At 40.4% G+C, this 17,340-nt stretch overlaps 1 protein-coding gene across 2 annotated transcripts in view; it reads left to right on the forward strand.

The window, feature by feature from the left end:
* Positions 1-17,340, forward strand: part of scfd2 (sec1 family domain containing 2) — a 149,838-nt gene that overhangs the window by 61,482 nt on the left and 71,016 nt on the right. For both annotated transcript variants that reach the window (XR_008572667.1, XM_054789294.1), the window contains exon 6: positions 13,787-14,084. Coding sequence is in view for 1 of the 2 variants with exons in the window: in XM_054789294.1 (XP_054645269.1) it covers positions 13,787-14,084 (298 nt within the window). In the remaining variant the exon portion in view is untranslated. The remainder of the gene's footprint in view (positions 1-13,786; positions 14,085-17,340) is intronic.

The raw sequence follows: 17,340 nt of genomic DNA on the forward strand, positions 1-17,340 counted from the left end.
CTTTGGTGCTTGCTCGCAGACATAATATTCCACAACTATTCCGGTCAAATTCCCAATTGTCACGTCCATTTTCTGCTAACCTCCTCGCTTGTAAGCCCTGGCTCAGACAGTAAATAATCTTAACTGATCGTAATTGACTGTTAATAGAACATCGCTCTGAGTCACAGGAACCGTCAGTGCATCGCGACACACATCAGCATCACTGCAGCGATAGCATCTTCTTCCCATCATTCCAAACTTGATTACTTCTCCCTCCTTCTTTAGTTTGTTTTATAACATTCTTGCGGTTTTGTCTCTAATAGGGAGGAAGGACCATTGCTTGTGTTCTTCATTCATTTTCCCCAGGTGTGTACTGGACTAGTTTTCTGTGTACGTGTTTTCTAAATGTTTGGTGAAGATCAGCTGTGTGTAGGCATGTTTGTCAGTGTCGGAGTGTCAGAGATACAGGCTGGCAGGACAGTCTGGAATAGTGATATAGGTCGTGTACACGCTGCAAGAACAACATGGAAAAACTGTTGTATCAAGTCTAAACACCAGTGCTGAACAGTGAGTCCATGTAGTCTTTTTTTTTTAATGATTTATTTATTTGAACATTATTTTTTTCTCACATTCTTTCACATCAGTATACATTTCAGATCACAATTCCAAATGTCCAAAAGGAGCAGGAAGAATCAGAGCTTATTCAATCCAACCCGCTCTTTGTTTCACATCCAATAGCTAATACATGTCACAATTACTAATACATTTCACATCAAGTGCTGATACATTTGTTCATTTCTTATTCAACATGGTCCCCTTTCTGAACAACATGAGAACGTGGTAAAGCAATATAACAATGTGTTACAATGAAGGTGAGGTTTATAAATCTGCTTGGACAAACCGCTGCAAATTTCACAAAGTGCAGGTGTCATATGGCTTAGCATAATATCTCTCTGTGGTTCATGATTCTTCTTCCTTATATTTTCTAAACGTCAACTGCTTGTAGTGTCTTTCGAATTGGGTCATTTTAGTGCATTGTTTGAGTTCTTCACTCAATCTGTTCCATACTTTGATTCCACATACAGATATGCTGAAGGTTTTTAGCGTTGTGCAGGCGTATTAAACTTAAAGTGTTTTAAGCCACATTTTTTCCTAAGATCATATTTCCTCTCTCTTGAGAAGAATTGTATTACGTTTCTGGCTAGCACGTTATTTTTTGCTTTATGCATCATTTTAGCTGTTTGAAGGTTTACCACATCAACAAATTTTAGTAGTTGTGATTTTAGGAATAGGGGGTTTGTACGTTCTCCCGAAGCGGCCTTGTGGATGACCCTCATTGATCTTTTTTGTAGTACAGTTGGTGAGTGAAGTCTGCCTTTGTAGTTATTTCCCCATACATCCCCTTCTTCCTCTGACAAGTTATTTGGGATCCTTTCTTCAAAATTTGGGCCAATGTTTACAAAGTATTTGTTGAACATTTCCACGTTTAAAATATTGAGGGTAATCAGATTTCTTGGATCCATTCCTGATAATACTGTTTAAAATGCCCCATGTTGCTCTAATGTTATTTTTATTCTTGTCTAATAGTTTACTATAATATTCTCTCTTACATATTCTTAAAATATTTGTTAATTTGTACTTATTATATTTATTTTCTGTAATCTGATTTTTTTTTTTTTTTGTACTGTACAGAGGCGTACTGAATTCCCACAAAGTACACATTGAGGAAGTGTACCTGCCTCGCAATATAGTCCCTAAATAAATAGAGTATAGCCCAGTCTTTGGATAGTGGGAGTCATGGTTAGCGATACTGCCAAGTAGAAGCCAGAGAAGACAAAAGCAGTGTGCCGACATTGTTCAGTCGAGATGTGGAACGGCGATCCAAGCTATAGTCATGGAAATAATTATTAGACCATCCTTTTATCTTTGGTGTCTTTGTCATTTTAATGCCCGGGGCAACTAAAGGTATGTTTGTTTAGAAGAATATAATGATGACAACAAAAAAGCTCATAAGAGTTTATTTGAAGAGCTGATATCTAGCCATTTCCACAGTGTTCTTGATAACCAAAATCACTTACGGTAAGTTCTTACATCAATAGCTATTAGGGGTGCAACGATACACAAAATTCGCGGTTCAGTTCAGTTCAATACGTTTGTGTTACGGTTCTGTATTTCTTCGACACAAAAAATAAATTACCTTGCCTTTTTAAATTGGAATTTTATTGAAATTGCCAACATTTTACCCATTTTTCTTATTTTTCAACATTTTCAGCATGGTGTGAATGTGGGAGGCGTGTTCATTAATGTGGGAGGCGTGTTCATTAATGTTCACACATTCATGGTGTAGAAATAACAGAGAACCTCATCTTTGATGCACATTGTGTCTGTCTCATGCCATTGTAAGCCAGGGTTTCAGGATTCTAGCTCATGTGGAAGTTTGGTGTAAATAAAGGCTCGGCTACTACGGCTAGGCAAGTTTATTATTAGCACAGTTCGTCTCTGTTAGCAACAGTCAAGGGACCTTCTCAACTCACACAACACACTTCCGCCCTTCAAAATAAGAGCGATATCCTGTTTACTTGTGTTAACAAAATAAGGATGTCATAAAAATACCTTACACCAACATTGAGGCAGCAAACAAAGTATACTACTTTTCAAAAGTAAACATCTTTGGTGAAAGTGTATTCCTTTAAAAATAAACTTTATAACATTTATACATTTACATTTAAGTTGAATGGTTTGATATTTATATACTGGTTGAAAATAGCCCTTTAAGAAAGTCATTGTAAAGTTGATAAAAAGTTTATATTAAAAATTGAGAAGTTCAGACAGAACTCATATTGCACCATCTCCTGGTGGAAAGTATTAACTCTATGAGGGTGCAAATTCAGCAATGTTGCAATTTTGCCCCTTTTTGCAGTTAAAGGGCTATATCGTCTTTCATAATAGGGAGAAAAAAAAACGATACCGATATTGACCAATATTACATTTTTATGCCAATATCGGACCGATAATATCGGTGGGCTGATATTATCTGACATCCCTAATAAAACTCTTTCACTGTACTTTATTTTGATAAACATGCACGGGAATTGCCTGTCTGCCCTGTTGGCACTTGCGCATGTGTGATGTTTACTTAGTTTCTTATTATCGAGAGAATGAAAAATAGTCAATAAAATGTGTAGTCGCTTGTCACAGGCTAAGCCTATCTACTGTATGCCAGCATGTGTGACCGCTCCCATTTCAGTCTCATTCCACTTTCTGGCATCTTTGTTTACACATTTTGCCTGGCTCTCACTGCCTCTTTGGCGGCAGATAGCTAGCTTGTTTTTGGCCAACGGGTGAGCTACAAGTGGCTATCACGTTCGTGGAGTACATGCTAACTTTGTTATTTGCTTCACCTCTTAGTAGTTTATAAGTGTTCTATTCAAACATCTACTGTATTGGAGCGGGTCAATGTGTATTGGAGTTTAAAAATAATTAAAATTGTTTACACAAAAGCTAAGCAGTTTTATGTTGTACATTTTGTTCTCTTATTGTTCAGAAAATGGGCCGAAAATGATTTCGCACATATGTGCTTATGACCTCTTTTTAATTCCTCATGCGTGGAGCATACAAGCACGTGCAACAACAGACGCCGTGTTTTATTCAATGCAAACACACTGGCTTAAAATCCACAGTGATGACGACAGTATCAGCACTAAGCGAAACAGGACTGATCTCAGCTCTGCAGAATTCCTAACGACACAGCTGGGATCCACCTAAGGTGCAGCTAATGGTCTGAAACACTCTGACTGTGCCTGTTGATGCAGACTTTTGGAGGGAAAGCCACAGTGAATCGTGTTAACACCCAGTGGGCTTGGCGTGGTGCAACACTGCCCCCTAATGTTTGACTCGCTCTTTTTGAGCAAATAAAGTCAAGGCTTTAAAAATAAATTATTTTCTACACAATACTCCTCATATCCCCGGAGAACAGAATAGAATTCCCACTGTTTTTTTTGTTGTTTTGCCACATTTACCAGAGGTCTTATTTTGAAATAGACTTCACTATTAAAACCTTGTCCCTCCACCCTCTTCTTACCCTGCTCTCCATGTGTGACACAGAAGGCAGAGCACTTCTGTCATGTAGAAGATCTTTGATTTGTGTTTTTGCAGCATGTCCTTAAAACAGCAGAGTGCTTTTGTCACATAGAGGATCTTTGATGTACATTTTTGCAGTCGGCCACTAAAACCAGCAGAGCGCTTTTGTCATGTCAAGGATCTTTGATTTTGCCTTCTTTTCTACACAAGAGAATAGAATCACTTTGATTTGCGTTCTCGCTGTTTTTTTTTCCACATTGAATTTAGTCCAGCTCTTATTTTGAAACACTATTATTAAAGCCTTGTCCCTCCACCCTCCTCCTACCCTGTTCTCCATGTGTGACATAGACATAGAACTTTCACAATACATGATTCTTAATTAGCCAGCATAACAGGAACTCCACTCATCTATTTTGTCATGTCAGCCTCATGCTTCTCATGCATGAGGAGAAACGTTTGTTGCATTATGCTGCAGTGTGCTAAACGGTGTTTATTGCAATCAACCGCCTGTTTACCTTGGGATGTTTTCTTCCTGTCAGAGCCCCCTGCTGAGTCAATTAGAGTGTAATGTAACTGTCTTTGCTGCTATTTAGTGTGTTTGTTTACTGATGAATGATTGTGAGACAAGTGTATGAGTGTCTGTTTGTGGCCGCAGATCAGCTCGAATATTGCTGAGTTGTTCCATAATCTGTTGCAGCTATGTGGCAGATATATAGCCTCATTAATTCCCACAGTCGTCCCAAACACATGCTGAGTTGGAGCCCGGCAAAAGAGAGAGCTCCGGGTGTCAGCCATGTGTCTATATTACACTAGTAGGCCTGGTTCAATAACTGATCAGTGCTGTATCACTTTTTGGCACAAACATGACATATGAAATGGAGAAATGAACATTTAACATCATTTACCTGTAGTAGACACCTTTGGTAAACATTGATCCACACCAGCAACAATTTATCAACATCTTTGATGGTTTGTGGTCTCTGTTTTGTTCTCACCGTTACTCCTTTCGCCACTTCAGCTCACTCGATTACGCTGTTTTTCTTCAGGATGGTAGTTATTGTTGATGAGGCCTTTCTGTGCATCCTGGTGAGATCGGCAGCATGGACGCCATCTTCGACCTTTACGATGACTTCTTTCTTGAATTTAACAGTGGTCTTCACCCTCTTTGGAATGCTGCTGTTACTCGCAACCTTATTTGGACTCATAGCAGCTTATTTAGAGTTTGTCGTACTCAGTAAAAAAATGCACGCACAGTCGATGCCGAGGGTCCATTCTTTGGCCACTTGATTCATGCCTTACATGTGTGAGCCTTACAGGCTGCCATAGTAAAGTGTGAACTAATTATTGCGAGATCCAAGATGGCTGCATGAACAAACCAAGCACAAATACAACAATTTTTACCCGCGCCATAATGCATGCTAACCAGGCAGGTGAACGCAAACCAAGGCAAAATTTGATCATAAATTTTGGATGTTAACCGAAAAACTGGGGGCGGAGGATGATAGATACCACTGTATAGTTTATTTTTGTACCTTAGTTTATAACTTAGACTCAACTGTTTTACCTTAGACTAAGTTTATAGTCTCTGTAAAAACAACACTGGAAACACAAAGTCAAAGCAGGATTTACCGTTCCAAACAGTACTGTGCTCAACTCAACTGGACTGGACCACTTGGTGGAAACGTGGCTGTTCAAAGTCGTGTGCCAAGCAGATGTTGCAGCCACACTGACCAGTGTTTGTGTCTGTGAGTCCCGAGTGGCTTCCAAATTACAACTTTGGTGCAAAAACAACCTTTGACACAAAGAACCAAGTAGCAGGAAAGTACAGACTTAAGAGCAGTGTGAAAATCTTTGCCCACATTGAACAGTGAGGACGTTTTTGTGTATCTACAGCTCTCTTCTCAGAGATATGTTAGCACTCAGAAACATAAAAAACAGCAAGCTGCCTCTCTGTGTGGTAATTCAGAGGGAAGATTTATGTCAAAACCTTACCGAGGTCAACTTACTTTTAAGAGCTTTCCCATCCACTCCGCAGCCTATCATGCACTCTGTCACTTTATGGCCATCTCTACTATCAGTCAATCAATCAAGCAATATCTAGATAAAATCATTGTTTATTTTTTTGTCAGTATGGTTTTAAAATGACTACTTTTAACTTGTTATTCTTGTTACCTATGAATAGCACAGAGTCAAGAGTTTTTGTTTGGATCAGCATTTGTTAGCAAAAAAAAACAAAACAGACGATTTCTGCAACCATTTTTGTGTGTCGCCTTAATAAAAAACACACCTGAATATTCTAATAAATATTGGAATCGAGGAATTTATTCCATCCATCTCCTCCTACTTCTAATCTTTTGTCATTCTCTGTGAACCAGGAAGAAGCATGGTAGCTAACAAACAGACAGACTAAGACTCAAATACTAACCAATTAATGCTTTTTTTAACCTTAGTAAGAGCAAATTAATGCCCTCTGTCTGCTATTTGTGTTGAAGCGTTCATCTTGGTCCAGAATTAGAAAATGGTACGGTCTGGGTGTTTCTTTTGTGAAAGCTAATTCATCTACTCCTCAACCGCTGCACACAAATGGATACAAACCAGTCAAAACATTATTAATTTAACATTATTAAACATGCTATTATTTTTCTGACAAATCCCCACTCGGTGACCCTGTTATTTAACCCACAAGTTTTACCACGCAAGTTGGACTGACTTTTCACATAGCTCAATGCTCTCTACAAAACACCCTCTGCAACTTCAGGGTGTTTAACCAAGTCCTCACGCGATGTGGTACGCACTTTAAGGCGATGGACAAGCACATGTCTGTAAAATTTGAGCAAGATTGGTTAAAAAACATGGCTGCCGTCAAGCAACATCTTTGGAGGTTTTGGAGGGGCATAGGCAAGAGTTACCAACTTATTACCCATAAATCATTGACCATTTGTCCACTGGTTATAGAACTTTGAGATAACGTACATACTGTATATGCTAACATACATTCCAAAGCATTTTGAACACAACCAATAGAGGGCGCCACAAATGACACCCCATGGGGGTCGTCCTTTGTGAGCCAGGAAGTAGCCCACTAACAAACGCATGCACAATCCAGTTTTGTTCACCATTTAACTCTTTGTCATTGTGTTGATAGGGAAGTTAATGTGTAAAATATAAAATGTGACTTATTTTTTCGAAGCACTCTCATGCTAAGTGTGTTTATTTAATCTCTACTCTTCCACTGTTGTCGAGTATTTAGAATTGTGTTAAGATTTATAACTTTGCCTTCTTCTGTTTAAACTCACATTTCCGCTAGGCCTGTAGGGGATGTTGTCCATCTATTTCACACAGGATTTTCATAGCGATAAAGTAAACTTTAATGTTTCCGTTTGTTCTCAACTGTCTGAAAAATCTGCCCTCTTTTTTTTTTTATTAAACAACGGCTTCCTAGTCTAGGATTTATCACTTTAATCGTGGCAGGTAATGACTGCTTTGTGTCCAAGGTTGTCCTTGTCTCTTTCTGGAGGATGTGTTTGTTTGTTTGTCCAGCAGTTGTCGTACAGCAAAACAGCAGCATTCTACACATGAAGGAATCCCAACTCTCCCTACTTTGAGATTTACAGCTTGCGTCTCGAGGTCTGCCTTCATGGCTTCCAAAGTTATGTGAATCTAAAAGGAATATGATTACATATCTACAGAGGAAGTGCCTGTGTGTGGTTCTGGGAGAATACACATTTGGTGTTGACCAAGGTGACTACACTTGTTGCACTAGCCATGTTGTTGATGCTCACACAGCAGCCCACCCCCACCCCCCACATTTTCAAGACTGACCCTCCCCCAACTGACAGGTCCAGAAAAAGGTTCATTGTGCAGGCATGGAGCGAGGAGAGCGCGGCCTGGTTCTGCTTAGCGTGCAGCTTTGCATCTGAAACACTTACCTTCCTCCAGGGGTTGCATCTGGAGATGGTTTCCTGTTGCTGAGCAGGGTGGGGGCGGGGTTTGGAAAAGCTCTGTGATTGGCTGATATTTGAGCCCTGATGAACCCCAGGATGATAGAAAATTGTCAAACAGCAACGTGTCAGTCACTGGGATGCAGATTTAAACCACAAACTAACCCACACAGGAGTTGCGATTGGTGCAGACGCTGGAGCGAGTAGCCAATGATCATGCTTTAAGGTGTGGATGTAAATTTACCAACAAGCAAAACAAAGCATGGAAGTTCACTGTTTATATCCAACCTCAGTAAATAAAGTAATTCGGCAAATTTAGCAGTGACTGGATTTGCCTAATTTTTGAGCTACAGGTTTAGCATTGTTGTGATAGTGATTTGCCAGACTAATGCCATTGTTATTCCATAATTGTGCTTAAATGGTCCCATTAGACCATGGCGGCAGGAGCAGTGGATTCCATAATAGTATGTAATGGTGCTTCCTGTTATTACTGGAATGATGCAGCAGCGAAATCTTATCGATCAAGAAGGAACTCCATCGACTGTGATGCTATCATTGCTGAAATAATTGTGTGTCTGGCAAATTGTCCTTGTTTAATTGCCTCCACGACAGTGGTTACAGTATGTAGAACTATAGGCAGGCACATGTAACAGGGAAGCTTTCAATGTGCATGCGAAGCAGCTCAGTCAAACGCAATCACAAGCTTCTTGCCATGCTAACATTCCCACGCCATTCTTCCAAAATACTGTAACTTGTGAAAGTTGTCCTACCAGCTAGAGGTCCGATCAGGTCTTGTCTCAAATCAAAAGATAGATACTTTATTAATCTCCAAGGGCGGGTGTGTCGTAGCCATAGCGAGCAAAACAGCAGCAGCGTCCTCCGAAGCCCACAATGGCGCCTTTGTGTCAACGTAAAGTGAAAGTAGGCGTATGTTTACTCTTATACACACAAAAAGTTAGTTCAACATGCTTGAAAGCAGCAATGTTATGTGTGCCATTGTACACATTAAATTATACTTATCTAATGTGGAAATAACGGCACATAATTGTTATGTCATCAGTCATCCAAACGAATACGCTGAAGCCGGAGTTTTGAAAAATCTTGCCCCTGGCCGGAATTTTCCAAAATCTCCGCTTTTAAGGACAAAAACCTCCGTATGCGTGTGGATTAGAGGCCAAAACATACAGAAAAATATGCGCTTTAAAATATCCATATCCATATATATGTGCCCTGCGATTAGCTGGCGACCAGTCCAGGGTGTACCCTGCCTCTTGCCCAAAGTCAGCTGGGATAGGCTCCAGCATACTCCCGTGACCCGAGTGAGGACAAGCAGCATAGAAAATGGATGGATGGATAGATATTGACCATGTACATGAAGATAACTTTGTTATGTAGCTTCTTCTGTTCTTTTTTTGTCATCTTATTGTCAGCCATATTGTGCTGAGCAGCCAAGACAGACGGTAGCGTCTCACACAGAAATGCAGAGACAAATCTAACAATAGTTGTGTTATTAATCCTTTATCTTGAATTTTGTGTGACGTCATGCATGACTACATTTTTGGGCGACTTTTGAGGTGTTTTTTTCCAGTGAAACAGTGGCTATTTCAAAGTGAGACTCCTAATGGTAGCCTTTTGACTCCCTCCTTTCTTGCTCAGTGGAAATTCCCCCAACATTGTTTGTCCATTAGCGTGAGTTCACTTTTTGGGGAAGTACTCAAATATGCTGAGATTACATTTGAATGTTCCTTAGAAATGATGGTTTGGCTTTAGGCCGCATTGGAGTATGTTCTCGTGACACCTCATACGTTGTCAACGTACAGTACAAGCCTTCATGTAGTCCTTCTCCACAAGCGTCTCTTCATGAGGGGGTGTTTGGCTTTTGGCCTTCATCCCTGAGTCTGACTATACAGCGTCTTTGGCTCAGTGCACATTCCCCCTCACCCCTTGCAGCAGGCCCACCACTGCGTCCAAATTCTAAAAGAACACAGAGTCTTGCTTTTAAGAGGAACACAAAACTCTTCACATTAACTTAACGCATCTTCTTAAGGGACAATACTATATGAATGAATCTTGTTGATGCAGTACTTTAGAGTAGTCAGTGTACAGCTTGTATAGCAGTATAGATTTACTATCCACTGAAAATGAGTCAACACAGCCATCTAAACAGCTGGTAACACAAGTGAGCACCCTTCCCTGTGCACATGTCCAAATGATGAGTATTTAGTGTGAGGACCATTGTTACGAGCACTGCCTTAATTCTCTTTGACATGGAATTCACATGAGTTGCAGATGTTGCAGATGGAATCCCCTTCCACTCTACGATGACGTCACTGGTGGCGCTGGTGGATGTTAGACACCTTGCAATCCTCCACCTTCCTTTCCTCCTCCTGTTTGAGGATCATGCTCTGCTTCACAATGTCACAGTTCATTAGGTTTGGGCATCGAATCTTAAGCATCAATGGGAATCGGGACTAATATTCCGATTCATTCAAAGAAGTAACTAGAAGAAATAACTGCAAACACCAACAAAGAAGAAGCGGCTCAAAAGTTTGGCTTAACTTCATAAAAAAAAGAGCAGTCAGCTCAGTGCAACATTTGCAACACAGTGGTATCATGCAAAGGAGGGGTGCACGACCAACATGGTGAAACACCTCCAGATTCATGATGTACAAATAACAGAGTGCCCCGTCATGGACGCGCTCCATTGACCTTCCTCTAAGCAGTCACAATAAGGGACGTCAAACAACAAATGACATCTGTGTCATGCCAATGTAACCGAGGGTTTCAGGTTGCCCTCTAATCTTATGGTTCGGTGTAAATAAAGGACGTTAGCCACGCCTGCAGCATGCAAGTTTATTCATGTACACAGCATGTCTCATTTAGCAAGTCAAGAGACCTTCTTAACCCGCATAACACGCTTCCGCCTTCAAAAGAAGAGCGATGTGCACCACTTTCTGTTTACTTGTAACTACTGTAAATAAGGGTGTCATGAAAAGTAGCTTACACCAACATTGAGGCAACAAACAAAGTGTACTAGTGCTAATACGGTACAGTAGCTCAACTCAAACATCCAGCTAACATTAGCTTGTGTACTTTTCATAGACAAACCTTACAAGTTGTTGTTTGATATTCTGTGCCCAGGTTAGTGCCTGCAGCATCACTAACTCACTAATATATAAACAACAGCATACAATATGTGGAAATGTTTTTTCATGAGTTTTTCAAAAGTAACCTTTTGTGAAAGTCTGCTCCTGTTGAAATAAACTTCATAATATTTATATTCAAGCTGAATTTTTTTGTTTATATACTGGTTGAAAATAGCTGTGTGGGAAATTCATAGTAAAGTTGATTAAAAAAAGTTCATATCATGAAAAAAATTCATGGAGAAGTTCAGACAATTAATCCAAAAAGAACTCTAGTTAGCGCCCTCATTTATACCATCCAAATGTTTATGACCCTCTTAAAAGCACGATAATCCAGAATCGTTTGAACTGGAATCAAAACGAGGAATCTGAATCGGAACTAGAATTGTTCATACAATGCAGAACCCTACAGTACATGTTGGAATCTATCTTCACCTCAATGAACCTCAACTCCCTAGTGCCGGCAGTACTCGTGCAGCCCCAGACCAAGACGTTACCACCACCGTATCTTGCTACTCACTTGTGTTTCAACTGTTTAGACAATAATGGCTCTGCGTTGAGTTATTTTCAGCATACAGTAAAGCTATACTGCTATACAAGCTGTACACTGACTACTCTAAAGTATATCCAAGTTAACTTTCTATAGTATTATCCCTTGGGAAGGTATACTGTAATAAAAATGCTGCAGTGTGAGGGGTACACTTGCTTTTGTGAGATACTGTTTGCTGTCCTGACATCTAAAAGCTTTATCTTAGCATCTTCCTGAAGTCCTTTTCTTCTCTGCTTCACTTCTTACTCTCAGTCCTCTGACATTCATGCTGTTAATCAGACAGATTAGAACCACACCCTTTGTGTAACATTTCAATGAGCTCATCCTTGTTGTGAGAGTACTCAGCCTCCTTTAAACAGTCTGGTGATCTACAGCGTCATGGACTTCAGCTCAAACCCACATGTGGGACTGTTGGGACCGGTTCTTTTCAGACAGTCTCACAAAAACAGGTCACTGCTCCTCAATACTGCCCTAAAATCTTGGCAGAATGTGAGAGTGAAAACAGTCCAATGACCCTGCAAATCCACCACAAGGATGAAAATGAACGATGTGTTACCTCTGTCGCTTGCACAGTTGTTATGTATTATGGGGCTGCTTATATGCCACAGTAATGTAACTGGTTGAGTAGCGCATCCAACATTTTAAAGAACACGAAGGTAAGATAAAGATAAGATCAACTTTTTTTATTCGACATTGGGGAAAATTCCACTTTTGCGGTATGAAATTAACATAGAAACAGGACAACAATAAAAATTACTCAAATAAAAATTGAATGAAAGATCAAAGTAGTATGGGTAGGGAAAAAAAATAACTTTATAATAACGCACAAATTGCACACAGTCGTCTTTCATTTATCACGGTTAATTGGTTCCAGGCCCGACTGCGATAAGTGAATAAAAATAAATAAATAAAATAAAGGGAATATTTTTGTAGTTAGAGCATAGAAAACCTGTTTATGATTTTCTAAACACGGGGTTTCACATTATTAGAACCGCTGGTCTTCATGCAGTGTGAAAGCTAATGTAGTCTAACATCATGTCTCATAACATTACTGATGACTAATAATAGGCCATAGTTAACCACAAAACAGCAATCATTTATTTATTTATTTTTTTTTAAACCGCGATGAGTGCTAGTGAGGGAGCAATTTTTGAACTGTGAGGGACGACTGTACACATATTGTACACCAGAAAAAAAAACAATTTATGTAGATAATTTGTGTGTTGTAAAGTATTATGGCTGTGAAGAGAAATGACCTGTGGTAGTACTCCTTCCTATACTGCAGATACAACAGTCCGTTGCTGAAAGAGCTGCTCGGGGCCTCAACAGGGCCGTGCAGGGCGTGAGAGGGATTGTCCATCACAAACGTCAGCTATACAACATCCCTCTGCCCAGTGGGCAACCTAGGACAAAGTCAACTTTCCTAATCAGTTTATTGAATCTTTTCCTGTTTCGGTCTCTACCACACCATGTCATAACGCGGCAGAAGCCACCACAGTGTCATTGATGTCCCGTAGCAGTGACCTGCACATAAGGAGGTTTGTGCTGTTTGTCCAGAGGTAGATACATATGTTGGATGCTGACCACTCATGGTAAATGCAGCTACTGCCATCTTGTGGCTTTATTGCAAAAAAAGACTACATCGGGGGGTTGCCTACAGCCACAGCTGTTAACGCCAATGTTTTTTTATCCAGAAAGCTATCTATCTATCTATCTATCTATCTATCTATCTATCTATCTATCTATCTATCTATCTATCTATCTAATATAACGGTAGATAGTATCTATCTAATATAACGGTAACTAGTAGGACATATAAAGCAGGATACCTAAAAAAATATATATGAAAATGATTTCCACAAAACTTTGTTGAGGGTTGGACCATGGACAAAAGAAGAGTCCATTAAAGTTTGGTGAGAACATGGATGAAGGTGTACGCAGGACACAATATGATCTTGGAGGAGGTCTGTGCTTGTTAGATATGGTCATTATAGCGTTGCTAATGGTGGCTTTTGCATAATACTCCAGTTGTTACATTATTACACAAGCATTTTTGTAATGTAATCAGGTGTTTTTGTGTGTACTCATCTCAGGCTCTGGGAGATGCTGAATTTCCCGTGGTGCTGAGGCAGCTGCTGCCCCTGATGAAGCCCCGCGAAGGAGGCCAGGACAGCGGGTCCGCCTCAAGGTTCGGGGAAGACGAATGCGGGCCTGACGAGCTGATCCTCCTGCTGGTCTACCTGTATTCGATGGCCGACGAGGCGCAGCCAGCAGACCAGGAGGACGCCCAGGAGGAGGAACTGGAGAAGCTGGAGAGGGAGCTGATGGGAGCGCTCACGCTGGCCATCACCAGAGAGATGGCACTCAGCCCGTTACTGCAAAAACTCACAGGTAAGACAACTACTTCCTGTTTAGTAAATGAAACTGTGAACAATTTACAGGCAATGTTTACATTTTCAGGGATTATCAAGTTACAATGCTCTGGGGTTTAAATGATGCTTATTAACATTGTTAGTTTTTGGCCAAAGGTAAGTTTTCAAATGTGAACCCATTCAAATTTAAAGTAGGTCCAACCCAATTTATATTTTAGGTATCTTAGTTCAAAGGTCAAATCAGTAGCCAATTCACCAAACAATCTTAAATTTTATATGGATTTATGGACCTATATCAAAAGAATAAACTTTTTTTGTATTTGTTATACTGTAATTATTTATTAATAAAATAAATGTTAGTATTTTACATGTATAATATTTTCAGAAAATATGTATTATTAAATGTATAAAATAATTTTCTTGTCACAGTTTTCTGCCAATCTTCAAACGTTATTCTGAATAGGAACCCTGTTGTTTTTTCTTCATAACTGATACAAAAGGAGAGAGAGTTTCTTTAGGAACTACATCTTGTTTCCAGTCATATATTTCATCCAAACGTCCTGCAATTACTAATTTAGCAACCCACTGGATTAAACTAATACATGACTAAAAAATAATCTAGTCAATGATGAAGGTTACGTTTGTAAGCACTATACTACTAGGTTAACTGTTTTTTTTTACACATACTGTAGTCTTGTCCCTTAAAAAATCCCTCCAATTTAGACCACTCCCAACAATAGTAAAAGCTACCATTTAACTTTTAATTTTTGTAAAAATAGTCTGTGTTTAAAGTGTCTGCTTTGTTTCTCTTGTACTGTGTTGGGATGGAGCAGATGAAGGTCAATGTCTTTAGATGGACAGTCTGCATCCACACCCCAGCCTCCTGCAATAACAGCATCTTTAACCTTCAGCCTGCACACACACACCACATAGTTCATAATTAGAGCTACTTTTAGTACCTTTGCACACACCCTCAGTGAAATAACACACTTCTCATATTGCACATATAGGCTCACATAGAACACACTTCTATGTAAAGCACTAGTTTAGACTGTTGATCGATCTTTTGCGCTCACAGTTTGTCTGACTTCCTGTTCTACTTGGCGAAAAGCGCTTGGACTCGGCTTGAGGGGCCCTGACTCTCTGTTATAAACACTTCATTGGAAACGACCCTGTCATAGTGTGCCAGGTGTGTTTTAGTCAGCGTCTGTAAGTGTGTGCTTGTGTGTGTGTGTGTGTGCGTGTGTGCGTGCGTGCGTGCATGTGTGTATTTAGAGGAACTGTTATGGACCTTCTTTTTTTCTAAACCACAGTAAGTGTGTGAGTGTATGCGCAATCGTGCACGTGAGTGTTTTTATGGCGGTGGCCGATGAAGTAACATGAGGCAGGAGGTAGCTTCTTGGAGGAAAACATTGATCGTGGCATAAACCCCCACTCCCCAATTAAAGCCCTCAAATGGGAACCAGACATTGAATGGAACCTGGTCACCATGAGAGGAATGTTTAATCCTTCTTGTCTTTGGTCTACTTACAGTCGTATACAGTATTGTGTAAAATCACACACGGTAAAAAGTCGGTGTAAAAGTCAAAGTGAGTGTATGCTTTATCACATAGAATTTACAGTATATCGAATAGAGGCTTGATGTCATCATCACCCCATGTTAGATAGCAGCCATTTTGTTGTCAAATGACAGCACTATAGAAAGTAAACTTGGATATACTTCAGAGTAGTAAGTGTACAGCTTGTACAGCAGTATGGATTTACTACCCACTGAAAATGAGTCAAGCACACAGCCATTATTGTCCGTAACAGCTGAAACACAAGGGAGTACACCTCACAGTGAACACGTCCAGATTTGTGACCTTGGTGTGAATATTTTGTGTGAGCACCATTGTTTTCGAGCACTGCCTTAACCTCTTGGGCATGGAATTTACCAGAGGTGCACAGGTTTTTACTGGAATCCTCTTCCGCTCCTCTATGATGGCATCACTGGTGGAGCTGGTGGATGTTAGATACACTCCTCTAACTTTCTTCCTTCTGCTTGAGGATGCTCCACAGGATGGTCGCTCAATTGGGTTCAGGTTTGGAGAGACATACCTTGCCACTCCATCACCTTCAGCTTCCTCAGCAATGTACTTGTCATCTTGGAGTTGTTTTTAAGATTCTCGTAATGTCGGAAAACTGCCATACAGCCTTGTTTCTGCTTCATGTGGGAATTCTTCTTTTCTTCAATGAACCGCAGCTCCCCCTGCACTCATGCAGCCCAGACCATGATGCTACCACCATGTATACATGGTGTTACTCACTTGTGTTGCCCGCTGTTAAGACAATAATGTTTGTGTGTTGACTCATTTTCCGTGGATAGTAAATCTATGCTGCTATACCAGCTGTACACTGACTACTGTCAAGCATATCAAAGTTAACTTTCTATACTATTGTCTGTTTTCTAACATATAATAAAATGCTTGCTGAAATGTGAGGGCTGAAGCTCCCATTGTGAGATACCACGTAACAGCACGTTCATGAAGTAGTCCTAGAGAAGTCTTGCTTCTTGCAGAAACAAATGCTGCACAGTTAGCACTGAATGTGAAAAAAAGCCTGATCAGCTGCAGGCAACATCACAGTGGGAAAACCAACGACAGGACCTTGAAACATGGAGCCTGATTGGCTGCTGCCACACAGTTTGCGGCGTGGCCCAGCTGTGTGATGTGTGCAGGTTGTAAATAGCTCCCAAGCCGTTAGCGCTAATGCCTGGCTTTAGTTGTGGTAACAGCTACACTGATGATGCTAGAGAGAGAGCGAGAGAGCTCACACTGGCCCCCTTGGATGTGCTTCCTGTCAGCCATGGTGGCGATTTATTTTCTTTGGTGCACACTCAAACATCCTCCTCTCCTGTCCTAAATATTCTCCTCTCAGCAAGAGAGCGCGAGTGGGCCAACCCAAATCTTCCTAATTCCTTACCCCAGGACATTATCTCAGCAGGACAGGGGCTTAGCTTGACTGTGTGCAGCTCCACTGGTGGGAATGTCATTGCTCAGTCCACAGATGGTCATAACAATAAGTACGTTAACACAATAGAGAGCAGAGACCTCCGCCATAGTCCTAAAGTTGTGCAATACAGTTCCACTCCAGTCATGTAGGAGGCAGTATGTGGTTAACTGTCACAAAAAGCAATTTTTTTTGTTGTCAGTTCCATCTGCTAGCTTTTGTGGGTTTTTGCACCACTTGATCTCAATGCAAACAGATTGTAATAGCAAAAAGATAAGACAATTAAT

The sequence above is a fragment of the Dunckerocampus dactyliophorus genome, chromosome 10 (genome assembly GCF_027744805.1).
Source record: "Dunckerocampus dactyliophorus isolate RoL2022-P2 chromosome 10, RoL_Ddac_1.1, whole genome shotgun sequence".
In the NCBI taxonomy this organism is placed as follows: domain Eukaryota; kingdom Metazoa; phylum Chordata; class Actinopteri; order Syngnathiformes; family Syngnathidae; genus Dunckerocampus; species Dunckerocampus dactyliophorus.